Source organism: Podarcis bocagei (assembly GCF_964188305.1).
Source record: "Podarcis bocagei genome assembly, chromosome: Z".
Taxonomy (NCBI): domain Eukaryota; kingdom Metazoa; phylum Chordata; class Lepidosauria; order Squamata; family Lacertidae; genus Podarcis; species Podarcis bocagei.
Genome location: NC_138140.1, coordinates 14,348,258 through 14,369,010, shown reverse-complemented (window position 1 = coordinate 14,369,010; position 20,753 = coordinate 14,348,258). Strand labels below are relative to the sequence as shown.

The following is a 20,753-nucleotide window of genomic DNA, read 5'->3' as shown; positions in this document are numbered from 1 at the left end:
GGCTGAATTTGTATTATCAGGGAGGGGCAGATCCTATGTGAGAAAGCAGAGGGATGCTAAGAGATTGCAGTGACCAGCCTGCTGGCCCAATGCAATACACTGCAAAAGTATTTCTGGCCCACCCTATGTCCACATAGCGTTGAAGCTCAGCCACTTGCTTCCAGGTCATTCCCCAAGAGCCCCTGATTCTTCATCGTCCGCCATCGGTCCTTGATCGCCACAGGCGTCCGGTTCTTAAAGGGGAATGCCTTGCAGATGGCTTTCCACCTCCCTTCCCCAAACCTCTTCACACCTTCCTTAATCCACTGAGACTCCTCTGAAGTCCAGATCTAGAAAGAAGAGGGCACAGGCTCTCATGAGCAACCATCAAGTAATGCAGGACTTGCCCCCTGCCCCCATGACAGAACGACAGATACCCCACCCTCTGGAGATGGCTCCATGGCTGTTGCTAACAGAGGATTACCGCTGACATGGGCTGTAACCCAGTGACTCAAAGCAGGCAAATATCTGGCCCATATTTCGAGACATTAAACCCAACTTGATGGCACGCTCTCCACACTTAGTTCTTCTTCTGCAAAATGTGGGTAATAAAATTCAGCCACCTTACAGTGTGGTTCAAGAGGCTATCAAAGATTGCAGATATGACATGCTGAGATTGCCCAGGCTTCTTGGAAACATCTGGGTATCCAAGACTCTTGATCAGTGATGGCCAAACTTGGCCCTCCGGCTGTTTTGGGACTACAACTCCCATTATCCCTAGCTAACAGGACCAGTGGTCAGGGATGGTGGGAATTGTACTCCCAAAACAGCTGGAGGGCCAAGTTTGGCCCTCACTGCCCTTGATTAATTAACTAGGAGATAGATGCCCCTTAGTCCAGGGGTTGAACACGCAGAACATCCCAGCTTCAAACCTGTGACATATCCAGGCAGAGCTGCAAAAGAGACACCTTGCCTGAAAGCCTGTAGCACAGACAATACTGAGCTAGACAGACCAGGATTCAGCATATGGCAGCTTCCTATGTTCCCATGAATGGGGCTTTCATCAGTTACTTCATTTGGGAGAGGCGGTCCTCATCAACTGGCCTCCATTTAGAGGGGTCTTATCAAGGCAGACCTATCTGTTCTCACTGGTGTGCTCAGCTCCAGACTGGGTTTAGGCTTGGTTACCTTCTTTTTAGAACCCAAGCGGGAAGTGCTGCTGCTGCTGCTTTTTTCCTTCGATTCTGAAACATAAATTCATTTACAGGATGGATGGAACCACTCAGTAAGCTGGTTATTGCTACTGGCTCAGTAATTGGGAGGTTTTACCACTACTGTCCCCTCATCAGAAATCCAGGGTAGTGGTCAATTTCTACCCAGCGTTTGGCAGCATGATGCGTAGGCAGCCAACTACTGATGAAACTATGTTGGGGTTGCCAGACACGTCCTCTTTTATTACCGTATATACTCGAGTATAAGCCGACCCAAATATAAGCTGAGGCAGCTAGTTATAGCACAAAAAACTGGGAAAACGTATTGACTCAAGTATAAGCCGGTTCACCACACAAGAAACCTGGTGGTGGCGGCAGCGGTGGAAGAAGAACACTTTGCTTTGTAAGATGTTTGCCAGGTTTTGAGACTTTTGCCTTTAGCCAGCCTGTGCATAGCCTAAGCAAGCCTCCTGAAGGATTGCCTGCCATGCTAGCGATGTTTTCCCCCATGTCATTGTGATGTCACTGGGTAATGCAATGTGGGAAGCCATCCAAACTGCACAGGTGCTTTAATTAGAAGAGTGCATGGAGCCATGGTTGAGCACCCTGCAGAACAAGAAGCCAGTCTGAGGCAAAAGGCAATGATTTTGTCCGTGCTGCTGCTGCTGCTGCTGTGCACTTGGAGCAGGCAGTCCAAATATTTTACTTTTTTGAGCCAAGAGCTGTACCCCAAAACCCCTCTGCTTACTGTGTACAGGATACTAGCTGCTTCAGCAGGTTCCAAATCTATGGAGCAGACAATGGGAACTCAAAGCTTCTGGCATTCTGACATTCAGAGGAGAGCGTCAGCTGCTTGGCAGCTTTGCTCTTTTGAGAGTAGCTTTGCTATATTTCTGCAATAGCAGCCTTGGGGCAAAGAAACCTTGATCATGCCGAGCACCCAAAACCAGGCAAGCAGATTCAAACAGTTGCTGCTTACCCAGGTGTCGGGGGTCTCTGGGGGTCTCGGACCGGTCCCGGTCCCTATGAACCTCTTCACCACCTGGGAGATCCTCTTCTTCATTCTGATCTGAACAAATTAGTCTCCTCTTAGCTAATCTGAATGGAACAGAGAAACACAAGTGAGGAAAGACTTACCCCACAAGGAGATGGGACAGGACTGAGCTGCATCAGTTAATGTCACACATAACCAAAATTATGGAGATGCTGAGTTTAAGTATCAGACAAGGAGGGAGGTTAATTTGTCACAGCAAACACACTACTGCAGAGACCTATGACAGTTTAAATAGGAGCAAATAGCTGGTGACAGAAACCTAAACCCTTATCCCTGAAACTGACGGAAGGAGGGAGGGGGGAGAGAAATAACAATTTCTACCTTTTGTCTGGCAACTGAAGCTAACATTCCAGGCATCTGACAAAGCAGAGTCTGGCACAGGTGTTTCTGCCACAATAAATTTGTTTAGCAGTCTTTAATGGGGCCAGAAACCGTATTGTCAGTTCTGCTGTCTTTGCAATCTGAGTAATAAAGATTAAGACAAGGTATGTCAACCTGATTCTCTCGCCACCTGATTCTACTAGCTGGGGGAGAAGATGCACAGCAATGCAACCCTACCACTGTAAACCACCTTTGCCTTCCTTGGAGCTTCTGGGCTGAGGCCTAAGGCCTTCGAATGGATTCCTTGCAAAGGGGAAAGTGGCACCAAATGCTTCATGCTGTGCCAGCTCCCCAGCAGACCTCACAGCAGTCATGGACTCTTACCTGGGAGATTGGGAGGTATCATCAGGCTGGGTGGGTATTTGGGGCTGTGCTGTCTGGACATCCAAAGTTGCCGCAGGCCTCTTGGATGAAACTTGGCAGGAAGTTGGGGGGTTCCCGCTCTCTGACCCCATAACCAGTGTGCTTATGGACACTGAGCATTCACTAGGGTGTGGCCTGGAGGCAGCATGGTTCTCCTCCTCCCTTTGGCCCTCGGCTGCGTGGAAATCAGAAGCCAAACATGGATGCGAGCCCATCCTCTTAGGCGAGCATCTGCAAAATAAAGAAACATCAGCAGGTTGCTCCACAAGTTTTGCCAGTTTATGTTGTTGACCTCACCCCAAAGACCTTGTTCCCCTGGCAGCAGGTGCAATTTGAGTTTGAGTGCTGAGAGCCAGAAGTTGTATGGCAAAACAGCTGCCCGGCATGGCAAAGGAGTCAAAACTGGGAGAGGCCATAGGCTGCTAACCTGTCCGTGTCACTGGAAGCTGCTGAGACAGTGGCATCAGCAACTATAGCAGGCTCTGCAGCTCCACTGGTTTCTTCTTCTGGCTCTGAAGCTGCCTGGCACTCATCAACCACTTTAGCAACTTCCAAAACAGCTCCCTTTGCCTCCATCAAAAGCCTTGCAACTGTCTCACGGCCTCCCTCCAGAGACTTTGGTTGTTCTTCTGCTATATTGCTGAGCCCTCCCTCAGGCCTGGGCTCTTCCAAAGTCTCATCAGATCTTCCCACAGATTCAGGCTTATCTGCTGCTGCCAACTCTGAAGTTTCTTTCACCATTTCCTCCTTGCTGGCCATTTCCAAAGGACTGAGCCCGGTCTCTATCTGATCGTCCAAATCCTTTTTTGCCATCTTAAACAGAGAGTGTGAACACAGTTACTAGACAACACTTCTCTACTTTCTTTTTCTTTTTCTACATCTATACAGCAGCCATGCCCAAGCTGGTGCCCTGAAGATGCTTTACCTACAACTCCCCTAAGTCCCAGTCAGCACAGCCTCATGATGCTGGAGCTGTTGGGTATTGCTAGTCCAAAACATTGTCAGGTTACAAGCTTGATATATGTCAAATGTGACATTGCAGCCCTGTTGTGTTCTGCAGTGGGGCACTTGGCTCTTCACAAAAATATTTCCCAAGCACATAATAGTTTGTCCAGGGAGAAGGCGTCTGTCTTAAGCCTCCGGTGTTGAATGTGCTTTTTGATCACAGTGGTTAGACAGCAAGAGCTCTGCTGTGGCAATGTGGGTGATATTCAAGTGCTCCAGCAACACACAGGAACATCGGAAGAAAAAAAGGCTGGCTCACATATCACCACACATTGAGTGACGGTGGCTCTCCAGGGTTCCAAGCAGGGGACATTCCCAGTCCTAGCTAGAGATGTCAGGGATTGAACTTGGGACCCTCTGCATGCAAAGCAGATGCTCGGCTACGGAGCTATAGTCCTCCCACTACTACAACAATCAAACAACACCCCATACCCTTGCTTACCTCTAAAAGAAAGGGCTCAGGGACACTCCAGCAGCTTTCTAAAGACAGAAGTATTCTCTGCTGGAAAACTTTGCAGGAAAAGTTCCGGATGGCTCGGTGACTTAAGTTTTTTCTTTGGATGATTCTCTGCAACATTGACCTCATTTTCTAAGAAAAGGGAAATGTTTTTCAGAACTTGCAAGCAAATTGCAGCGCAGGGCAGAGAGTATTTAAGACACTGAACAGGAGAATTTGAGAAGGACAAACCATGACTCTGCTTTGTAGTGAAATGACCCTACAAGAGGCACATTTCAACAACAACAATTGCAACATGAACTACTCATACCTGCTGAAAGCTCACCTTTGAACTTGGGTCCTTTGTCATGTGCTTATTCAAGATCATTCTGGCTTGTGCATATTTTTTGTTTTTAATGCAGGTTATGACAGCCTGAAGAAGAAAGACAAAATAATGGTTTGCAAGGAAGATTTTGGGGAAATGTTCCTAATCTAAGAAGATACTGTTTGGGAGCAACCCCCCCGGCAGTTTTCTAGATCTGCTTTACATTTTCAACTCAGTGGGTTTTCATTGTGTAATATTAGATCACTTATTCAAGAAAATTATTTTTAAATTCAAGTAAGGCAAGCTACTTAAATATCTGTAGGCTAACAACATTGGAATAATGGATGCCTTAGGAGAGTCAGTCAAGAAGCCAATTTTTCCTGGATTACCCTGGATTTCCCAAAGAAGGAAAACATGCTGAGTTCCAATAAACTCAGGCACCTTTGAGCATACATTTCTCTCTCATTTCATCCCACCATATAGGAATCTTGCCTCCTTGCTTCTACTAACTTTTGTGAACTTATTTAAAAGCTTAATTTAAGCATGGAGAAAAATAGGCAAGAGTTAATCCTGGCATTGAATTAGAACCTTAATTAAACCCTTTCTGAAATATACTGCATTTTGAAACTTAAAGGCAGCTGTCCTCTTACTTTCTAACTAGGCTGAGAAACAGTAATCAGTGACTACAGAAGAGGAAATGCTAACACTTACCGCTTCCTTTATTTTTTTTCTTATTTCTTCTGCTACATCACTGTTTAAGTCCAGTTCATCCTTCATCTTATCCAAAATAACAAGGGCATCTTCAAGAGGCATTAACTTGGTCTCGGGATCAATGGTCCAATCTTCATCAATCTTAGACAGAAATTGCACAATCTGCAGCTGAATGCCAATACATTTCTCTTGCGCTAGGGGCCGTGCAAGCACAGCTGGAGAAGAACAAGACAGTCCAAACAGTCACTGAGCAAAATCAGATAGTTCAGCAAATTAGGTGTAATGAGGCTTGGGCCAGGGCACCAAAGCCCTGTCCCATACATTATACCCCTGACCATATACAGACAGCCAACTTCATCCCAACATGCCTTTTGGCCCAGGAGTCACTTCGTATTTGCATGCTTTTTGCGTGTAATCTACAATATCCTTAGTATGCATATATACACAAACACATGGCTTTTTAGTGTCTTAATCTTTGTGGTCAGATATTTTGTTGGGGCTCCTGTTTTGTAGGGCAGAAATGCAGATGTACAGATTTTATTTACAGACATACAGAAATAATTACTGTAAGAAAATGAGTGGCAAAGTAGTTGAGCTTCTTAAAACTATACTCCAAAGGTGCTAGGCCATTCCTAGTGGTTGGCTTCTGGAAACCATCACACACAACTACAGGCCATACCCAAAACTCATAAAACTCATTCTCTTAATATACGCATCAACATTCTCCAGTTTGAAATAGATTTCAAGAGGGCACTGAAGTTTTCAGGTACAGTGGTACCTCGGTTTAAGAACAGTCCTGTTTAAGAACGATTTGGTTTACGAACTCCACAAAACCGGAAATAGTGTCCCAGTTTTACCTCAGTCTACGAACGGAATACGAACGGTGGAAGGGCACCGGCGGCGGAAGGTCTCATTAGGGAAGATGCGCCTCGGTTTAAGAACCATTTTGGTTTAAGAACAGACTTCCAGAACGGATTAAGTTCATAAATCGAGGTACCACTGTACTTAGGAGGCTAAGGGGGGGATCCTAACCCTTCTCGTGACCATCTGTGATGGGCTTTGGGAGGCATGCATTTAAGGGGGCATGTATCCTAACCATCTTGCTGAGAATCACAACTGGCTATTTGCAGACCTGCCTTTTGGCTTCCGTGCAGTTGGTTAGTTGTACGTTGTGCCTTTTCTTTTAAAATCGGTTCCCTTAATTTCTAAAGGCAAATGACAAACATTCCAGGGATATAGATTGTATTATATTTTAAGTTGCTTTAGGTTCACTTTTTCTTAAATGAAAACACCTAAGGACTATTAAATGTGATATATAAATGTAAATACGTTAGAGTGACATAAGTGGAACGGGGGCTATTAGGCAATATATTTTAATGTTTGATGTTTTAGTATGTTCTGATATACTGTAGGCTGTGAGCCGTCCAGAGCGGCTGAGGAAACCCAGCCACGTGGGCGGGGTATAAATGGTAAAATTATTATTATCATTATTAGTTATTTACATTCACGTTCCCCAGCAGGAGGTACAGTGGTACCTCGGGTTACAGACGCTTCAGGTTACAGACTCGGCTAACCCAGAAATAGTGCTTCAGGTTAAGAACTTTGCTTCAGGATGAGAACAGAAATTGTGCTCCGTTGGCGCAGCAGCAGCAGGAGCAGGAGGCCCCATTAGCTCAAGTGGTGCTTCAGGTTAAGAACAGTTTCAGGTTCAGACCGGACCTCCGGAACGAATTAAGTCCCCGAGGTACCACTGTACCTTGAGAATTATTGAACCCAGCGCCAATCTTCCCCAAATGCCCCTTTCGTAAAACTAGCTGGTCTCCCCACCAGATACGACGTCCCGCAGCTGGCGAAAGTCCCGGCTGCGGCCGGCCCGGAAAGCCTGGAGGGCCTGGTGGACGTAGAAGGGGACCGTCCAGCGGTTCACCGCCTCCTCGAGGGCCTTTTCGCGAGCCTCCGCGGCTCCTTCGGACGCTCCGCAGCCACCCTCCTCCATCTTCCCTCCTACCGTGCGCCACGACGCCGGGAAGGGGGCGTAGCGCAAGTTGCGCCCTTTAAGGATTCCTGCCCCTGACGTGGTCGGTGGGCGAGGCAGGAGGGCGTCGGGAGGACCGCCGAGAGCATCGCTGGCTCAGAGCCCGGGGCCCTGGAGTCACTCTCAGCGGCGTCCCGGTCCCAGCGGGGCTCTTGGCTCGCTCCTCTGCCTGGAGGCCCACCAAGCGCAGAGGGTGGAAGGGAAGGCGATGGGCAGCGCGCTGCTTGCCCAGGGAAATCCTGCACGTGGTGGTTTGAGCCCTTAAAGGAAGCGAATCCCTTCCTCCATCTCCAGGTCTTCCAACAGGGTTCCCCATCTTAAATTTGGGCATCCCGTTCGTCCTGTACTGAGAATCATCTTCCCTGCCTCTTCCACTCGGTCTACAGAAACGTCACACCCTGGAGATTTGCTTTGTGTGGTTTGTTATACTGCCCTTTCTCTTCCTGAGAGTCTGGAGTGGAGTTTCAAGACAGCCCTGGGAAGCAGGCTAGGGCAAGGCTTGCCTGAGGCTACCCAAGAAAGGTTGCCCTCCCCTCCACATGGATTTTCCAAATACTCTTTCCTCCTCTGGAGGAGCAAATCCTGCATTTCATTGATGATCCTTGAGGAACCCTTGCAACTCTACAAGTCTATTAAATGAAGGGGGCAGCCGGGCAGGTTCCCACAGACATCAGGCAGAGAAATCAGACTTGGGGAGGATAGAGGACGGAGCATAGCTGTCAACTTTCGGATTTGGAAAGAAGGGATCAGCAGCCTCACCTGTCCCGGGGACAGTCTACGGGATATCGAACAATCCGGGATAGCAGCGGGAAGCAGCGCTGAGATAAGGGAATTTCCCGCAAAAAGGGAAGGTTGACAGCTATGCGGATAGAGCACGAGGGCACTGGCTAAGGAAGGGGATGCGGGGCGCCCCCGGTGTTATCCCTGAGGTGGGGGTGACATCGCCGCCGCGCCCTCCCCCGGGACACTCGCCGCGAGTGGCACCGCCCCCGTGGGACTGTCGCGGCAGGCGGTGCCGCCCCCGTGCTCGCCACCCCGCCCCTCTGGGAGGATCGGCCCACCCCCGGGTGCCAGCTCCGGGTCTGGGTACCAGCTCTGGGTACCAGCTCCGCCTCTGCACTCATATATCCCCAGTGGAACCACACCTCCATGCCCCTGATATTTAGTTGCAGGTAGATATTTAGTTGCTGTTTAGTTGCAGGTAGATATTTAGTTGATATTTAGTTGATATTTAGTTGCCGTGTTGGTCTGCCATAGTCGAAAGAAAAGAAAAAAATCCTTCCAGTAGCGCCTTGGGGACCAACTAAGTTTGTTATTGGTATGAGCTTTAGCGTGCATGCACACGTCTTCAGGTACACTCAATACAGTGGTACCTCGGGTACCCAGAAATAGTACCTTGGGTTAAGAACGTTGCTTCAGGATGAGAACAGAAGTTGTGCGGTGGTGGCGCGGCGGCAGCGGGAGGCCCCATTAGCTAAAGTGGTGCTTCATATTAAGACAGTTCCAGGTTAAGAACGGACCTCTGGATCGAATTAAGTTCTTAACCCGAGGTACCACTGTATGTATGTATGCATGTATGTATGTATGTATGTATTTATTTATTTATTTATTTATAATATTTAGATAACGTTAGGTTAGGAACAACTTTTACAAGGGGTAGAAGCATTACAGAGAGGTGCTCCTAGCTGACCAAGACGGAATACTGTTAATCCTTGGGATGGGGAGGAAACAGGCAATCCATTTTTATCTACCCCTTTACTGCTGATTCTCGGTCAGGCATTTTTCCTTCCATACCTTTTGATCCATATGTTTTTTTCCAGACTCCAGACTGTTTCAGATTTGATTGCAGTTTATTACTACTTTAATTAATTAATTATTTTTTTAAATACAGCCTTTCACCGAAAGATCACATGATGGTTCAAGACATAAAAGGTTTTCGGGTCCCTAGGGGTTTGGACATTTGACAGAGGACTCTGTTACTGGACTCTTGGCACCTCCAAATCTTCCTGTGGGATATTTGTTGGCAAAGGGTTGCTCCAGCAGATTGTATTCATACATTGGTCATTGAAAGAAAGGAAGGAAAAAACAGAAGGACTATATGAGGACAACCCCAACCCCTAACCCTGCTCACCATTTCTAGTTTGCTTGGACAGAGCATGAACCAATTACATATTGTGTATGATATCTCAACATTAGGTAAGAATGGGATGGCGTTCTCCTTGCTCAGGTCCTCGCTGTTTGCTCCAACTGAGTGCTAGAGAGCGGTTTCCGGGGGGAGTAGTGTGAAAAGAGGAAATATAGATATGCAACAAGAGCAAAGCAGCCCGAGAGCGCGGCTGCCATATGTCCGGATTTTCCCGTACACACACACACACACACACACACACACACACACACGGGATACGAAAATACGTAGCAACCAGGGGGATGTTTTAGGAAAGGCAAAAAATGCTGTGCCCTGCCGCTACCTTTCCTCCCGAGACTCCTCCCTCCCGGCCAGATCTCCGCTGTGCCAGGAAGCCTGGCTCTCTGGGAACGCAGTGCCAGCTGGAGCTGCATCAGCAACGTAGGAGATGATGTTGTCCTGTTTGTTTGATAACTATACAATTGCATAGTTTGTGTGCAACACAAACACAATTGCAACGCAAAATGTGTGAAACGCTGCAGTTTCAGTAAAAATAACATTTAGTTTTAAATTAACTCAAGGCGATGCATAATCTTTAGATTTTGGTTTTTAAAAAAGTAGTATCTAAAGGACTCATCACTTTCTTACCAACTGTAGCAACACTGGAAATATTTTGATAACTATACAATTGCATAGTTTGTGTGCAACACAAACACAATTGCAACACAAAATTGTGTGAAACACTGCAGTTTCAGTAAAAATAACATTTGTTTTAAATTACCTCAAGGCGATGCATCATCTTTGGATTTTGGTGCAGTGTTGTGGGATTTTATAGAGTATGTTATTAATACTAATTGAAGTTAGCTGATTCCAAAAGTAAATAAGAATGTTTGCCTATCCTGAGAATATAAGATGATGTTGTCCTGTTTGTGGATAGAATACGGTATATCTTATTCAAGTCCTGATGGCTGAATTTGTATTATCAGGGAGGGGCAGATCCTATGTGAGAAAGCAGAGGGATGCTAAGAGATTGCAGTGACCAGCCTGCTGGCCCAATGCAATACACTGCAAAAGTATTTCTGGCCCACCCTATGTCCACATAGCGTTGAAGCTCAGCCACTTGCTTCCAGGTCATTCCCCAAGAGCCCCTGATTCTTCATCGTCCGCCATCGGTCCTTGATCGCCACAGGCGTCCGGTTCTTAAAGGGGAATGCCTTGCAGATGGCTTTCCACCTCCCTTCCCCAAACCTCTTCACACCTTCCTTAATCCACTGAGACTCCTCTGAAGTCCAGATCTAGAAAGAAGAGGGCACAGGCTCTCATGAGCAACCATCAAGTAATGCAGGACTTGCCCCCTGCCCCCATGACAGAACGACAGATACCCCACCCTCTGGAGATGGCTCCATGGCTGTTGCTAACAGAGGATTACCGCTGACATGGGCTGTAACCCAGTGACTCAAAGCAGGCAAATATCTGGCCCATATTTCGAGACATTAAACCCAACTTGATGGCACGCTCTCCACACTTAGTTCTTCTTCTGCAAAATGTGGGTAATAAAATTCAGCCACCTTACAGTGTGGTTCAAGAGGCTATCAAAGATTGCAGATATGACATGCTGAGATTGCCCAGGCTTCTTGGAAACATCTGGGTATCCAAGACTCTTGATCAGTGATGGCCAAACTTGGCCCTCCGGCTGTTTTGGGACTACAACTCCCATTATCCCTAGCTAACAGGACCAGTGGTCAGGGATGGTGGGAATTGTACTCCCAAAACAGCTGGAGGGCCAAGTTTGGCCCTCACTGCCCTTGATTAATTAACTAGGAGATAGATGCCCCTTAGTCCAGGGGTTGAACACGCAGAACATCCCAGCTTCAAACCTGTGACATATCCAGGCAGAGCTGCAAAAGAGACACCTTGCCTGAAAGCCTGTAGCACAGACAATACTGAGCTAGACAGACCAGGATTCAGCATATGGCAGCTTCCTATGTTCCCATGAATGGGGCTTTCATCAGTTACTTCATTTGGGAGAGGCGGTCCTCATCAACTGGCCTCCATTTAGAGGGGTCTTATCAAGGCAGACCTATCTGTTCTCACTGGTGTGCTCAGCTCCAGACTGGGTTTAGGCTTGGTTACCTTCTTTTTAGAACCCAAGCGGGAAGTGCTGCTGCTGCTGCTGCTGCTGCTTTTTTCCTTCGATTCTGAAACATAAATTCATTTACAGGATGGATGGAACCACTCAGTAAGCTGGTTATTGCTACTGGCTCAGTAATTGGGAGGTTTTACCACTACTGTCCCCTCATCAGAAATCCAGGGTAGTGGTCAATTTCTACCCAGCGTTTGGCAGCATGATGCGTAGGCAGCCAACTACTGATGAAACTATGTTGGGGTTGCCAGACACGTCCTCTTTTATTACCGTATATACTCGAGTATAAGCCGACCCACATATAAGCTGAGGCAGCTAGTTATAGCACAAAAAACTGGGAAAACGTATTGACTCAAGTATAAGCCGGTTCACCACACAAGAAACCTGGTGGTGGCGGCAGCGGTGGAAGAAGAACACTTTGCTTTGTAAGATGTTTGCCAGGTTTTGAGACTTTTGCCTTTAGCCAGCCTGTGCATAGCCTAAGCAAGCCTCCTGAAGGATTGCCTGCCATGCTAGCGATGTTTTCCCCCATGTCATTGTGATGTCACTGGGTAATGCAATGTGGGAAGCCATCCAAACTGCACAGGTGCTTTAATTAGAAGAGTGCATGGAGCCATGGTTGAGCACCCTGCAGAACAAGAAGCCAGTCTGAGGCAAAAGGCAATGATTTTGTCCGTGCTGCTGCTGCTGCTGCTGTGCACTTGGAGCAGGCAGTCCAAATATTTTACTTTTTTGAGCCAAGAGCTGTACCCCAAAACCCCTCTGCTTACTGTGTACAGGATACTAGCTGCTTCAGCAGGTTCCAAATCTATGGAGCAGACAATGGGAACTCAAAGCTTCTGGCATTCTGACATTCAGAGGAGAGCGTCAGCTGCTTGGCAGCTTTGCTCTTTTGAGAGTAGCTTTGCTATATTTCTGCAATAGCAGCCTTGGGGCAAAGAAACCTTGATCATGCCGAGCACCCAAAACCAGGCAAGCAGATTCAAACAGTTGCTGCTTACCCAGGTGTCGGGGGTCTCTGGGGGTCTCGGACCGGTCCCGGTCCCTATGAACCTCTTCACCACCTGGGAGATCCTCTTCTTCATTCTGATCTGAACAAATTAGTCTCCTCTTAGCTAATCTGAATGGAACAGAGAAACACAAGTGAGGAAAGACTTACCCCACAAGGAGATGGGACAGGACTGAGCTGCATCAGTTAATGTCACACATAACCAAAATTATGGAGATGCTGAGTTTAAGTATCAGACAAGGAGGGAGGTTAATTTGTCACAGCAAACACACTACTGCAGAGACCTATGACAGTTTAAATAGGAGCAAATAGCTGGTGACAGAAACCTAAACCCTTATCCCTGAAACTGACGGAAGGAGGGAGGGGGGAGAGAAATAACAATTTCTACCTTTTGTCTGGCAACTGAAGCTAACATTCCAGGCATCTGACAAAGCAGAGTCTGGCACAGGTGTTTCTGCCACAATAAATTTGTTTAGCAGTCTTTAATGGGGCCAGAAACCGTATTGTCAGTTCTGCTGTCTTTGCAATCTGAGTAATAAAGATTAAGACAAGGTATGTGAACCTGATTCTCTCGCCACCTGATTCTACTAGCTGGGGGAGAAGATGCACAGCAATGCAACCCTACCACTGTAAACCACCTTTGCCTTCCTTGGAGCTTCTGGGCTGAGGCCTAAGGCCTTCGAATGGATTCCTTGCAAAGGGGAAAGTGGCACCAAATGCTTCATGCTGTGCCAGCTCCCCAGCAGACCTCACAGCAGTCATGGACTCTTACCTGGGAGATTGGGAGGTATCATCAGGCTGGGTGGGTATTTGGGGCTGTGCTGTCTGGACATCCAAAGTTGCCGCAGGCCTCTTGGATGAAACTTGGCAGGAAGTTGGGGGGTTCCCGCTCTCTGACCCCATAACCAGTGTGCTTATGGACACTGAGCATTCACTAGGGTGTGGCCTGGAGGCAGCATGGTTCTCCTCCTCCCTTTGGCCCTCGGCTGCGTGGAAATCAGAAGCCAAACATGGATGCGAGCCCATCCTCTTAGGCGAGCATCTGCAAAATAAAGAAACATCAGCAGGTTGCTCCACAAGTTTTGCCAGTTTATGTTGTTGACCTCACCCCAAAGACCTTGTTCCCCTGGCAGCAGGTGCAATTTGAGTTTGAGTGCTGAGAGCCAGAAGTTGTATGGCAAAACAGCTGCCCGGCATGGCAAAGGAGTCAAAACTGGGAGAGGCCATAGGCTGCTAACCTGTCCGTGTCACTGGAAGCTGCTGAGACAGTGGCATCAGCAACTATAGCAGGCTCTGCAGCTCCACTGGTTTCTTCTTCTGGCTCTGAAGCTGCCTGGCACTCATCAACCACTTTAGCAACTTCCAAAACAGCTCCCTTTGCCTCCATCAAAAGCCTTGCAACTGTCTCACGGCCTCCCTCCAGAGACTTTGGTTGTTCTTCTGCTATATTGCTGAGCCCTCCCTCAGGCCTGGGCTCTTCCAAAGTCTCATCAGATCTTCCCACAGATTCAGGCTTATCTGCTGCTGCCAACTCTGAAGTTTCTTTCACCATTTCCTCCTTGCTGGCCATTTCCAAAGGACTGAGCCCGGTCTCTATCTGATCGTCCAAATCCTTTTTTGCCATCTTAAACAGAGAGTGTGAACACAGTTACTAGACAACACTTCTCTACTTTCTTTTTCTTTTTCTACATCTATACAGCAGCCATGCCCAAGCTGGTGCCCTGAAGATGCTTTACCTACAACTCCCCTAAGTCCCAGTCAGCACAGCCTCATGATGCTGGAGCTGTTGGGTATTGCTAGTCCAAAACATTGTCAGGTTACAAGCTTGATATATGTCAAATGTGACATTGCAGCCCTGTTGTGTTCTGCAGTGGGGCACTTGGCTCTTCACAAAAATATTTCCCAAGCACATAATAGTTTGTCCAGGGAGAAGGCGTCTGTCTTAAGCCTCCGGTGTTGAATGTGCTTTTTTGATCACAGTGGTTAGACAGCAAGAGCTCTGCTGTGGCAATGTGGGTGAAATTCAAGTGCTCCAGCAACACACAGGAACATCGGAAGAAAAAAAGGCTGGCTCACATATCACCACACATTGAGTGACGGTGGCTCTCCAGGGTTCCAAGCAGGGGACATTCCCAGTCCTAGCTAGAGATGTCAGGGATTGAACTTGGGACCCTCTGCATGCAAAGCAGATGCTCGGCTACGGAGCTATAGTCCTCCCACTACTACAACAATCAAACAACACCCCATACCCTTGCTTACCTCTAAAAGAAAGGGCTCAGGGACACTCCAGCAGCTTTCTAAAGACAGAAGTATTCTCTGCTGGAAAACTTTGCAGGAAAAGTTCCGGATGGCTCGGTGACTTAAGTTTTTTCTTTGGATGATTCTCTGCAACATTGACCTCATTTTCTAAGAAAAGGGAAATGTTTTTCAGAACTTGCAAGCAAATTGCAGCGCAGGGCAGAGAGTATTTAAGACACTGAACAGGAGAATTTGAGAAGGACAAACCATGACTCTGCTTTGTAGTGAAATGACCCTACAAGAGGCACATTTCAACAACAACAATTGCAACATGAACTACTCATACCTGCTGAAAGCTCACCTTTGAACTTGGGTCCTTTGTCATGTGCTTATTCAAGATCATTCTGGCTTGTGCATATTTTTTGTTTTTAATGCAGGTTATGACAGCCTGAAGAAGAAAGACAAAATAATGGTTTGCAAGGAAGATTTTGGGGAAATGTTCCTAATCTAAGAAGATACTGTTTGGGAGCAACCCCCCCGGCAGTTTTCTAGATCTGCTTTACATTTTCAACTCAGTGGGTTTTCATTGTGTAATATTAGAACACTTATTCAAGAAAATTATTTTTAAATTCAAGTAAGGCAAGCTACTTAAATATCTGTAGGCTAACAACATTGGAATAATGGATGCCTTAGGAGAGTCAGTCAAGAAGCCAATTTTTCCTGGATTACCCTGGATTTCCCAAAGAAGGAAAACATGCTGAGTTCCAATAAACTCAGGCACCTTTGAGCATACATTTCTCTCTCATTTCATCCCACCATATAGGAATCTTGCCTCCTTGCTTCTACTAACTTTTGTGAACTTATTTAAAAGCTTAATTTAAGCATGGAGAAAAATAGGCAAGAGTTAATCCTGGCATTGAATTAGAACCTTAATTAAACCCTTTCTGAAATATACTGCATTTTGAAACTTAAAGGCAGCTGTCCTCTTACTTTCTAACTAGGCTGAGAAACAGTAATCAGTGACTACAGAAGAGGAAATGCTAACACTTACCGCTTCCTTTATTTTTTTTCTTATTTCTTCTAGTATGTCACTGTTTAATTCCAGTTCATCCTTCATCTTATCCAAAATAACAAGGGCATCTTCAAGAGGCATTAACTTGGTCTCGGGATCAATGGTCCAATCTTCATCAATCTTAGACAGAAATTGCACAATCTGCAGCTGAATGCCAATACATTTCTCTTGTGCTAGGGGCCGTGCAAGCACAGCTGGAGAAGAACAAGACAGTCCAAACAGTCACTGAGCAAAATCAGATAGTTCAGCAAATTAGGTGTAATGAGGCTTGGGCCAGGGCACCAAAGCCCTGTCCCATACATTATACCCCTGACCATATACAGACAGCCAACTTCATCCCAACATGCCTTTTGGCCCAGGAGTCACTTCGTATTTGCATGCTTTTTGCGTGTAATCTACAATATCCTTAGTATGCATATATACACAAACACATGGCTTTTTAGTGTCTTAATCTTTGTGGTCAGATATTTTGTTGGGGCTCCTGTTTTGTAGGGCAGAAATGCAGATGTACAGATTTTATTTACAGACATACAGAAATAATTACTGTAAGAAAATGAGTGGCAAAGTAGTTGAGCTTCTTAAAACTATACTCCAAAGGTGCTAGGCCATTCCTAGCGGTTGGCTTCTGGAAACCATCACACACAACTACAGGCCATACCCAAAACTCATAAAACTCATTCTCTTAATATATGCATCAACATTCTCCAGTTTGAAATAGATTTCAAGAGGGCACTGAAGTTTTCAGGTACAGTGGTACCTCGGTTTAAGAACAGTCCTGTTTAAGAACGATTTGGTTTACGAACTCCACAAAACCGGAAATAGTGTCCCAGTTTTACCTCAGTCTACGAACGGAATACGAACGGTGGAAGGGCACCGGCGGCGGAAGGTCTCATTAGGGAAGATGCGCCTCGGTTTAAGAACCATTTTGGTTTAAGAACAGACTTCCAGAACGGATTAAGTTCATAAATCGAGGTACCACTGTACTTAGGAGGCTGGGGTGGGGATCCTAACCCTTCTCGTGACCATCTGTGATGGGCTTTGGGAGGCATTCATTTAAGGGGGCATGTATCCTAACCATCTTGCTGAGAATCACAACTGGCTATTTGCAGACCTTCCTTTTGGCTTCCGTGCAGTTGGTTAGTTGTACGTTGTGCCTTTTCTTTTAAAATCGGTTCCCTTAATTTCTAAAGGCAAATGACAAACATTCCAGGGATATAGATTGTATTATATTTTAAGTTGCTTTAGGTTCACTTTTTCTTAAATGAAAACACCTAAGGACTATTAAATGTGATATATAAATGTAAATACGTTAGAGTGACATAAGTGGAACGGGGGCTATTAGGCAATATATTTTAATGTTTGATGTTTTAGTATGTTCTGATATACTGTAGGCTGTGAGCCGTCCAGAGCGGCTGAGGAAACCCAGCCACGTGGGCGGGGTATAAATGGTAAAATTATTATTATCATTATTAGTTATTTACATTCACGTTCCCCAGCAGGAGGTACAGTGGTACCTCGGGTTACAGACGCTTCAGGTTACAGACTCGGCTAACCCAGAAATAGTGCTTCAGGTTAAGAACTTTGCTTCAGGATGAGAACAGAAATTGTGCTCCGTTGGCGCAGCAGCAGCAGGAGCAGGAGGCCCCATTAGCTCAAGTGGTGCTTCAGGTTAAGAACAGTTTCAGGTTCAGACCGGACCTCCGGAACGAATTAAGTCCCCGAGGTACCACTGTACCTTGAGAATTATTGAACCCAGCGCCAATGTTCCCCAAATGCCCCTTTCGTAAAACTAGCTGGTCTCCCCACCAGATACGACGTCCCGCAGCTGGCGAAAGTCCCGGCTGCGGCCGGCCCGGAAAGCCTGGAGGGCCTGGTGGACGTAGAAGGGGACCGTCCAGCGGTTCACCGCCTCCTCGAGGGCCTTTTCGCGAGCCTCCGCGGCTCCTTCGGACGCTCCGCAGCCACCCTCCTCCATCTTCCCTCCTACCGTGCGCCACCACGCCGGGAAGGGGGCGTAGCGCAAGTTGCGCCCTTTAAGGATTCCTGCCCCTGACGTGGTCGGTGGGCGAGGCAGGAGGGCGTCGGGGGGACCGCCGAGAGCATCGCTGGCTCAGAGCCCGGGGCCCTGGAGTCACTCTCAGCGGCGTCCCGGTCCCAGCGGGGCTCTGGGCTCGCTCCTCTGCCTGGAGGCCCACCAAGCGCAGAGGGTGGAAGGGAAGGCGATGGGCAGCGCGCTGCTTGCCCAGGGAAATCCTGCACGTGGTGGTTTGAGCCCTTAAAGGAAGCGAATCCCTTCCTCCATCTCCAGGTCTTCCAACAGGGTTCCCCATCTTAAATTTGGGCATCCCGTTCGTCCTGTACTGAGAATCATCTTCCCTGCCTCTTCCACTCGGTCTACAGAAACGTCACACCCTGGAGATTTGCTTTGTGTGGTTTGTTATACTGCCCTGAGAGTCTTCCTGAGAGTCTGGAGTGGAGTTTCAAGACAGCCCTGGGAAGCAGGCTAGGGCAAGGCTTGCCTGAGGCTACCCAAGAAAGGTTGCCCTCCCCTCCACATGGATTTCCAAATACTCTTTCCTCCTCTGGAGGAGCAAATCCTGCATTTCATTGATGATCCTTGAGGAACCCTTGCAACTCTACAAGTCTATTAAATGAAGGGGGCAGCCAGGCAGGTTCCCACAGACATCAGGCAGAGAAATCAGACTTGGGGAGGATAGAGGACGGAGCATAGCTGTCAACTTTCGGATTTGGAAAGAAGGGATCAGCAGCCTCACCTGTCCCGGGGACAGTCTACGGGATATCTAACAATCCGGGATAGCAGCGGGAAGCAGCGCTGAAATAAGGGAATTTCCCGCAAAAAGGGAAGGTTGACAGCTATGCGGATAGAGCACGAGGGCACTGGCTAAGGAAGGGGATGCGGGGCGCCCCCGGTGTTATCCCTGAGGTGGGGGTGACATCGCCGCCGCGCCCTCCCCCGGGACACTCGCCGCGAGTGGCACCGCCCCCGTGGGACTGTCGCGGCAGGCGGTGCCGCCCCCGTGCTCGCCACCCCGCCCCTCTGGGAGGATCGGCCCACCCCCGGGTGCCAGCTCCGGGTCTGGGTACCAGCTCTGGGTACCAGCTCCGCCTCTGCACTCATATATCCCCAGTGGAACCACACCTCCATGCCCCTGATATTTAGTTGCAGGTAGATATTTAGTTGCTGTTTAGTTGCAGGTAGATATTTAGTTGATATTTAGTTGATATTTAGTTGCCGTGTTGGTCTGCCATAGTCGAAAGAAAAGAAAAAAATCCTTCCAGTAGCGCCTTGGGGACCAACTAAGTTTGTTATTGGTATGAGCTTTAGCGTGCATGCACACGTCTTCAGGTACACTCAATACAGTGGTACCTCGGGTTACAGACGCTTCAGGTTACAGGCTCCGCTAACCCAGAAATAGTACCTCGGGTTAAGAACGTTGCTTCAGGATGAGAACAGAAGTTGTGCGGTGGTGGCGCGGCGGCAGCGCGAGGCCCCATTTGCTAAAGTGGTGCTTCGGGTTAAGAACAGTTTCAGGTTAAGAACGGACCTCTGGATCGAATTAAGTTCTTAACCCGGGGTACCACTGTATTTAGATAACATTATTTATAATATTTAGATAACGTTAGGTTAGGAACAACTTTTACAAGGGGTAGAAGCATTACAGAGAGGTGCTCCTAGCTGACCAAGACGGAATACTGTTAATCCTTGGGATGGGGAGGAAACAGGCAATCCATTTTTATCTACCCCTTTACTGCTGATTCTCGGTCAGGCATTTTTCCTCCCATACCTTTTGATCCATATGTTTTTTTTCCAGACTCCAGACTGTTTCAGATTTGATTGCAGTTTATTACTACTTTAATTAATTAATTATTTTTTAAATACAGCCTTTCACCGAAAGATCACATGATGGTTCAAGACATAAAAGTTTTTCGGGTCCCTAGGGGTTTGGACATTTGACAGAGGACTCTGTTACTGGACTCTTGGCACCTCCAAATCTTCCTGTGGGATATTTGTTGGCAAAGGGTTGCTCCAGCAGATTGTATTCATACATTGGTCATTGAAAGAAAGGAAGGAAAAAACAGAAGGACTATATGAGGACAACCCCAACCCCTAACCCTGCTCACCATTTCTAGTTTGCTTGGACAGAGCATGAACCAATTACATATTGTGTATGATATCTCAACATTAGGTAAGAATGGGATGGCGTTCTCCTTGCTCAGGTCCTCGCTGTTTGCTCCAACTGAGTGCTAGAGAGCGGTTTTCGGGGGGAGTAGTTTGAAAAGAGGAAATATAGATATGCAACAAGAGTAAAGCAGCCCGAGAGCGCGGCTGCCATATGTCCGGATTTTCCCGTACACACACACACACACACACACACACACACGGGATACGAAAATACGTAGCAACCAGGGGGATGTTTTAGGAAAGGCAAAAAATGCTGTGCCCTGCCGCTACCTTTCCTCCCGAGACTCCTCCCTCCCGGCCAGATCTCCACTGTGCCAGGAAGCCTGGCTCTCTGGGAACGCAGTGCCAGCTGGAGCTGCATCACCAACGTAGGAGATGATGTTGTCCTGTTTGTTTGATAACTATACAATTGCATAGTTTGTGTGCAACACAAACACAATTGCAACGCAAAATGTGTGAAAC

General features: G+C 47.3%; 2 protein-coding genes across 2 annotated transcripts; both read right to left on the bottom strand.

The window, feature by feature from the left end:
• Positions 1–10,438: 10,438 nt before the first annotated feature.
• Positions 10,439–18,880, bottom strand: LOC308579177 (telomeric repeat-binding factor 2-like). Its single transcript, XM_081179985.1, has 8 exons — positions 18,862–18,880; positions 15,377–15,463; positions 15,037–15,183; positions 14,016–14,401; positions 13,550–13,819; positions 12,770–12,888; positions 11,759–11,823; positions 10,439–10,920 (listed from the first exon to the last, which is right to left on the bottom strand). Exons 2-8 carry the CDS (start codon positions 15,416–15,418, stop codon positions 10,738–10,740), a joined length of 1,212 nt encoding a protein of 403 aa, XP_081036111.1. The 5' UTR covers positions 15,419–15,463; positions 18,862–18,880; the 3' UTR covers positions 10,439–10,737.
• On the bottom strand, positions 15,662–18,214 carry LOC308579178 (telomeric repeat-binding factor 2-like). Its single transcript, XM_081179986.1, has 2 exons — positions 17,894–18,214; positions 15,662–16,281 (listed from the first exon to the last, which is right to left on the bottom strand). Exons 1-2 carry the CDS (start codon positions 18,060–18,062, stop codon positions 16,013–16,015), a joined length of 438 nt encoding a protein of 145 aa, XP_081036112.1. The 5' UTR covers positions 18,063–18,214; the 3' UTR covers positions 15,662–16,012.
• Positions 18,881–20,753: the final 1,873 nt, after the last annotated feature.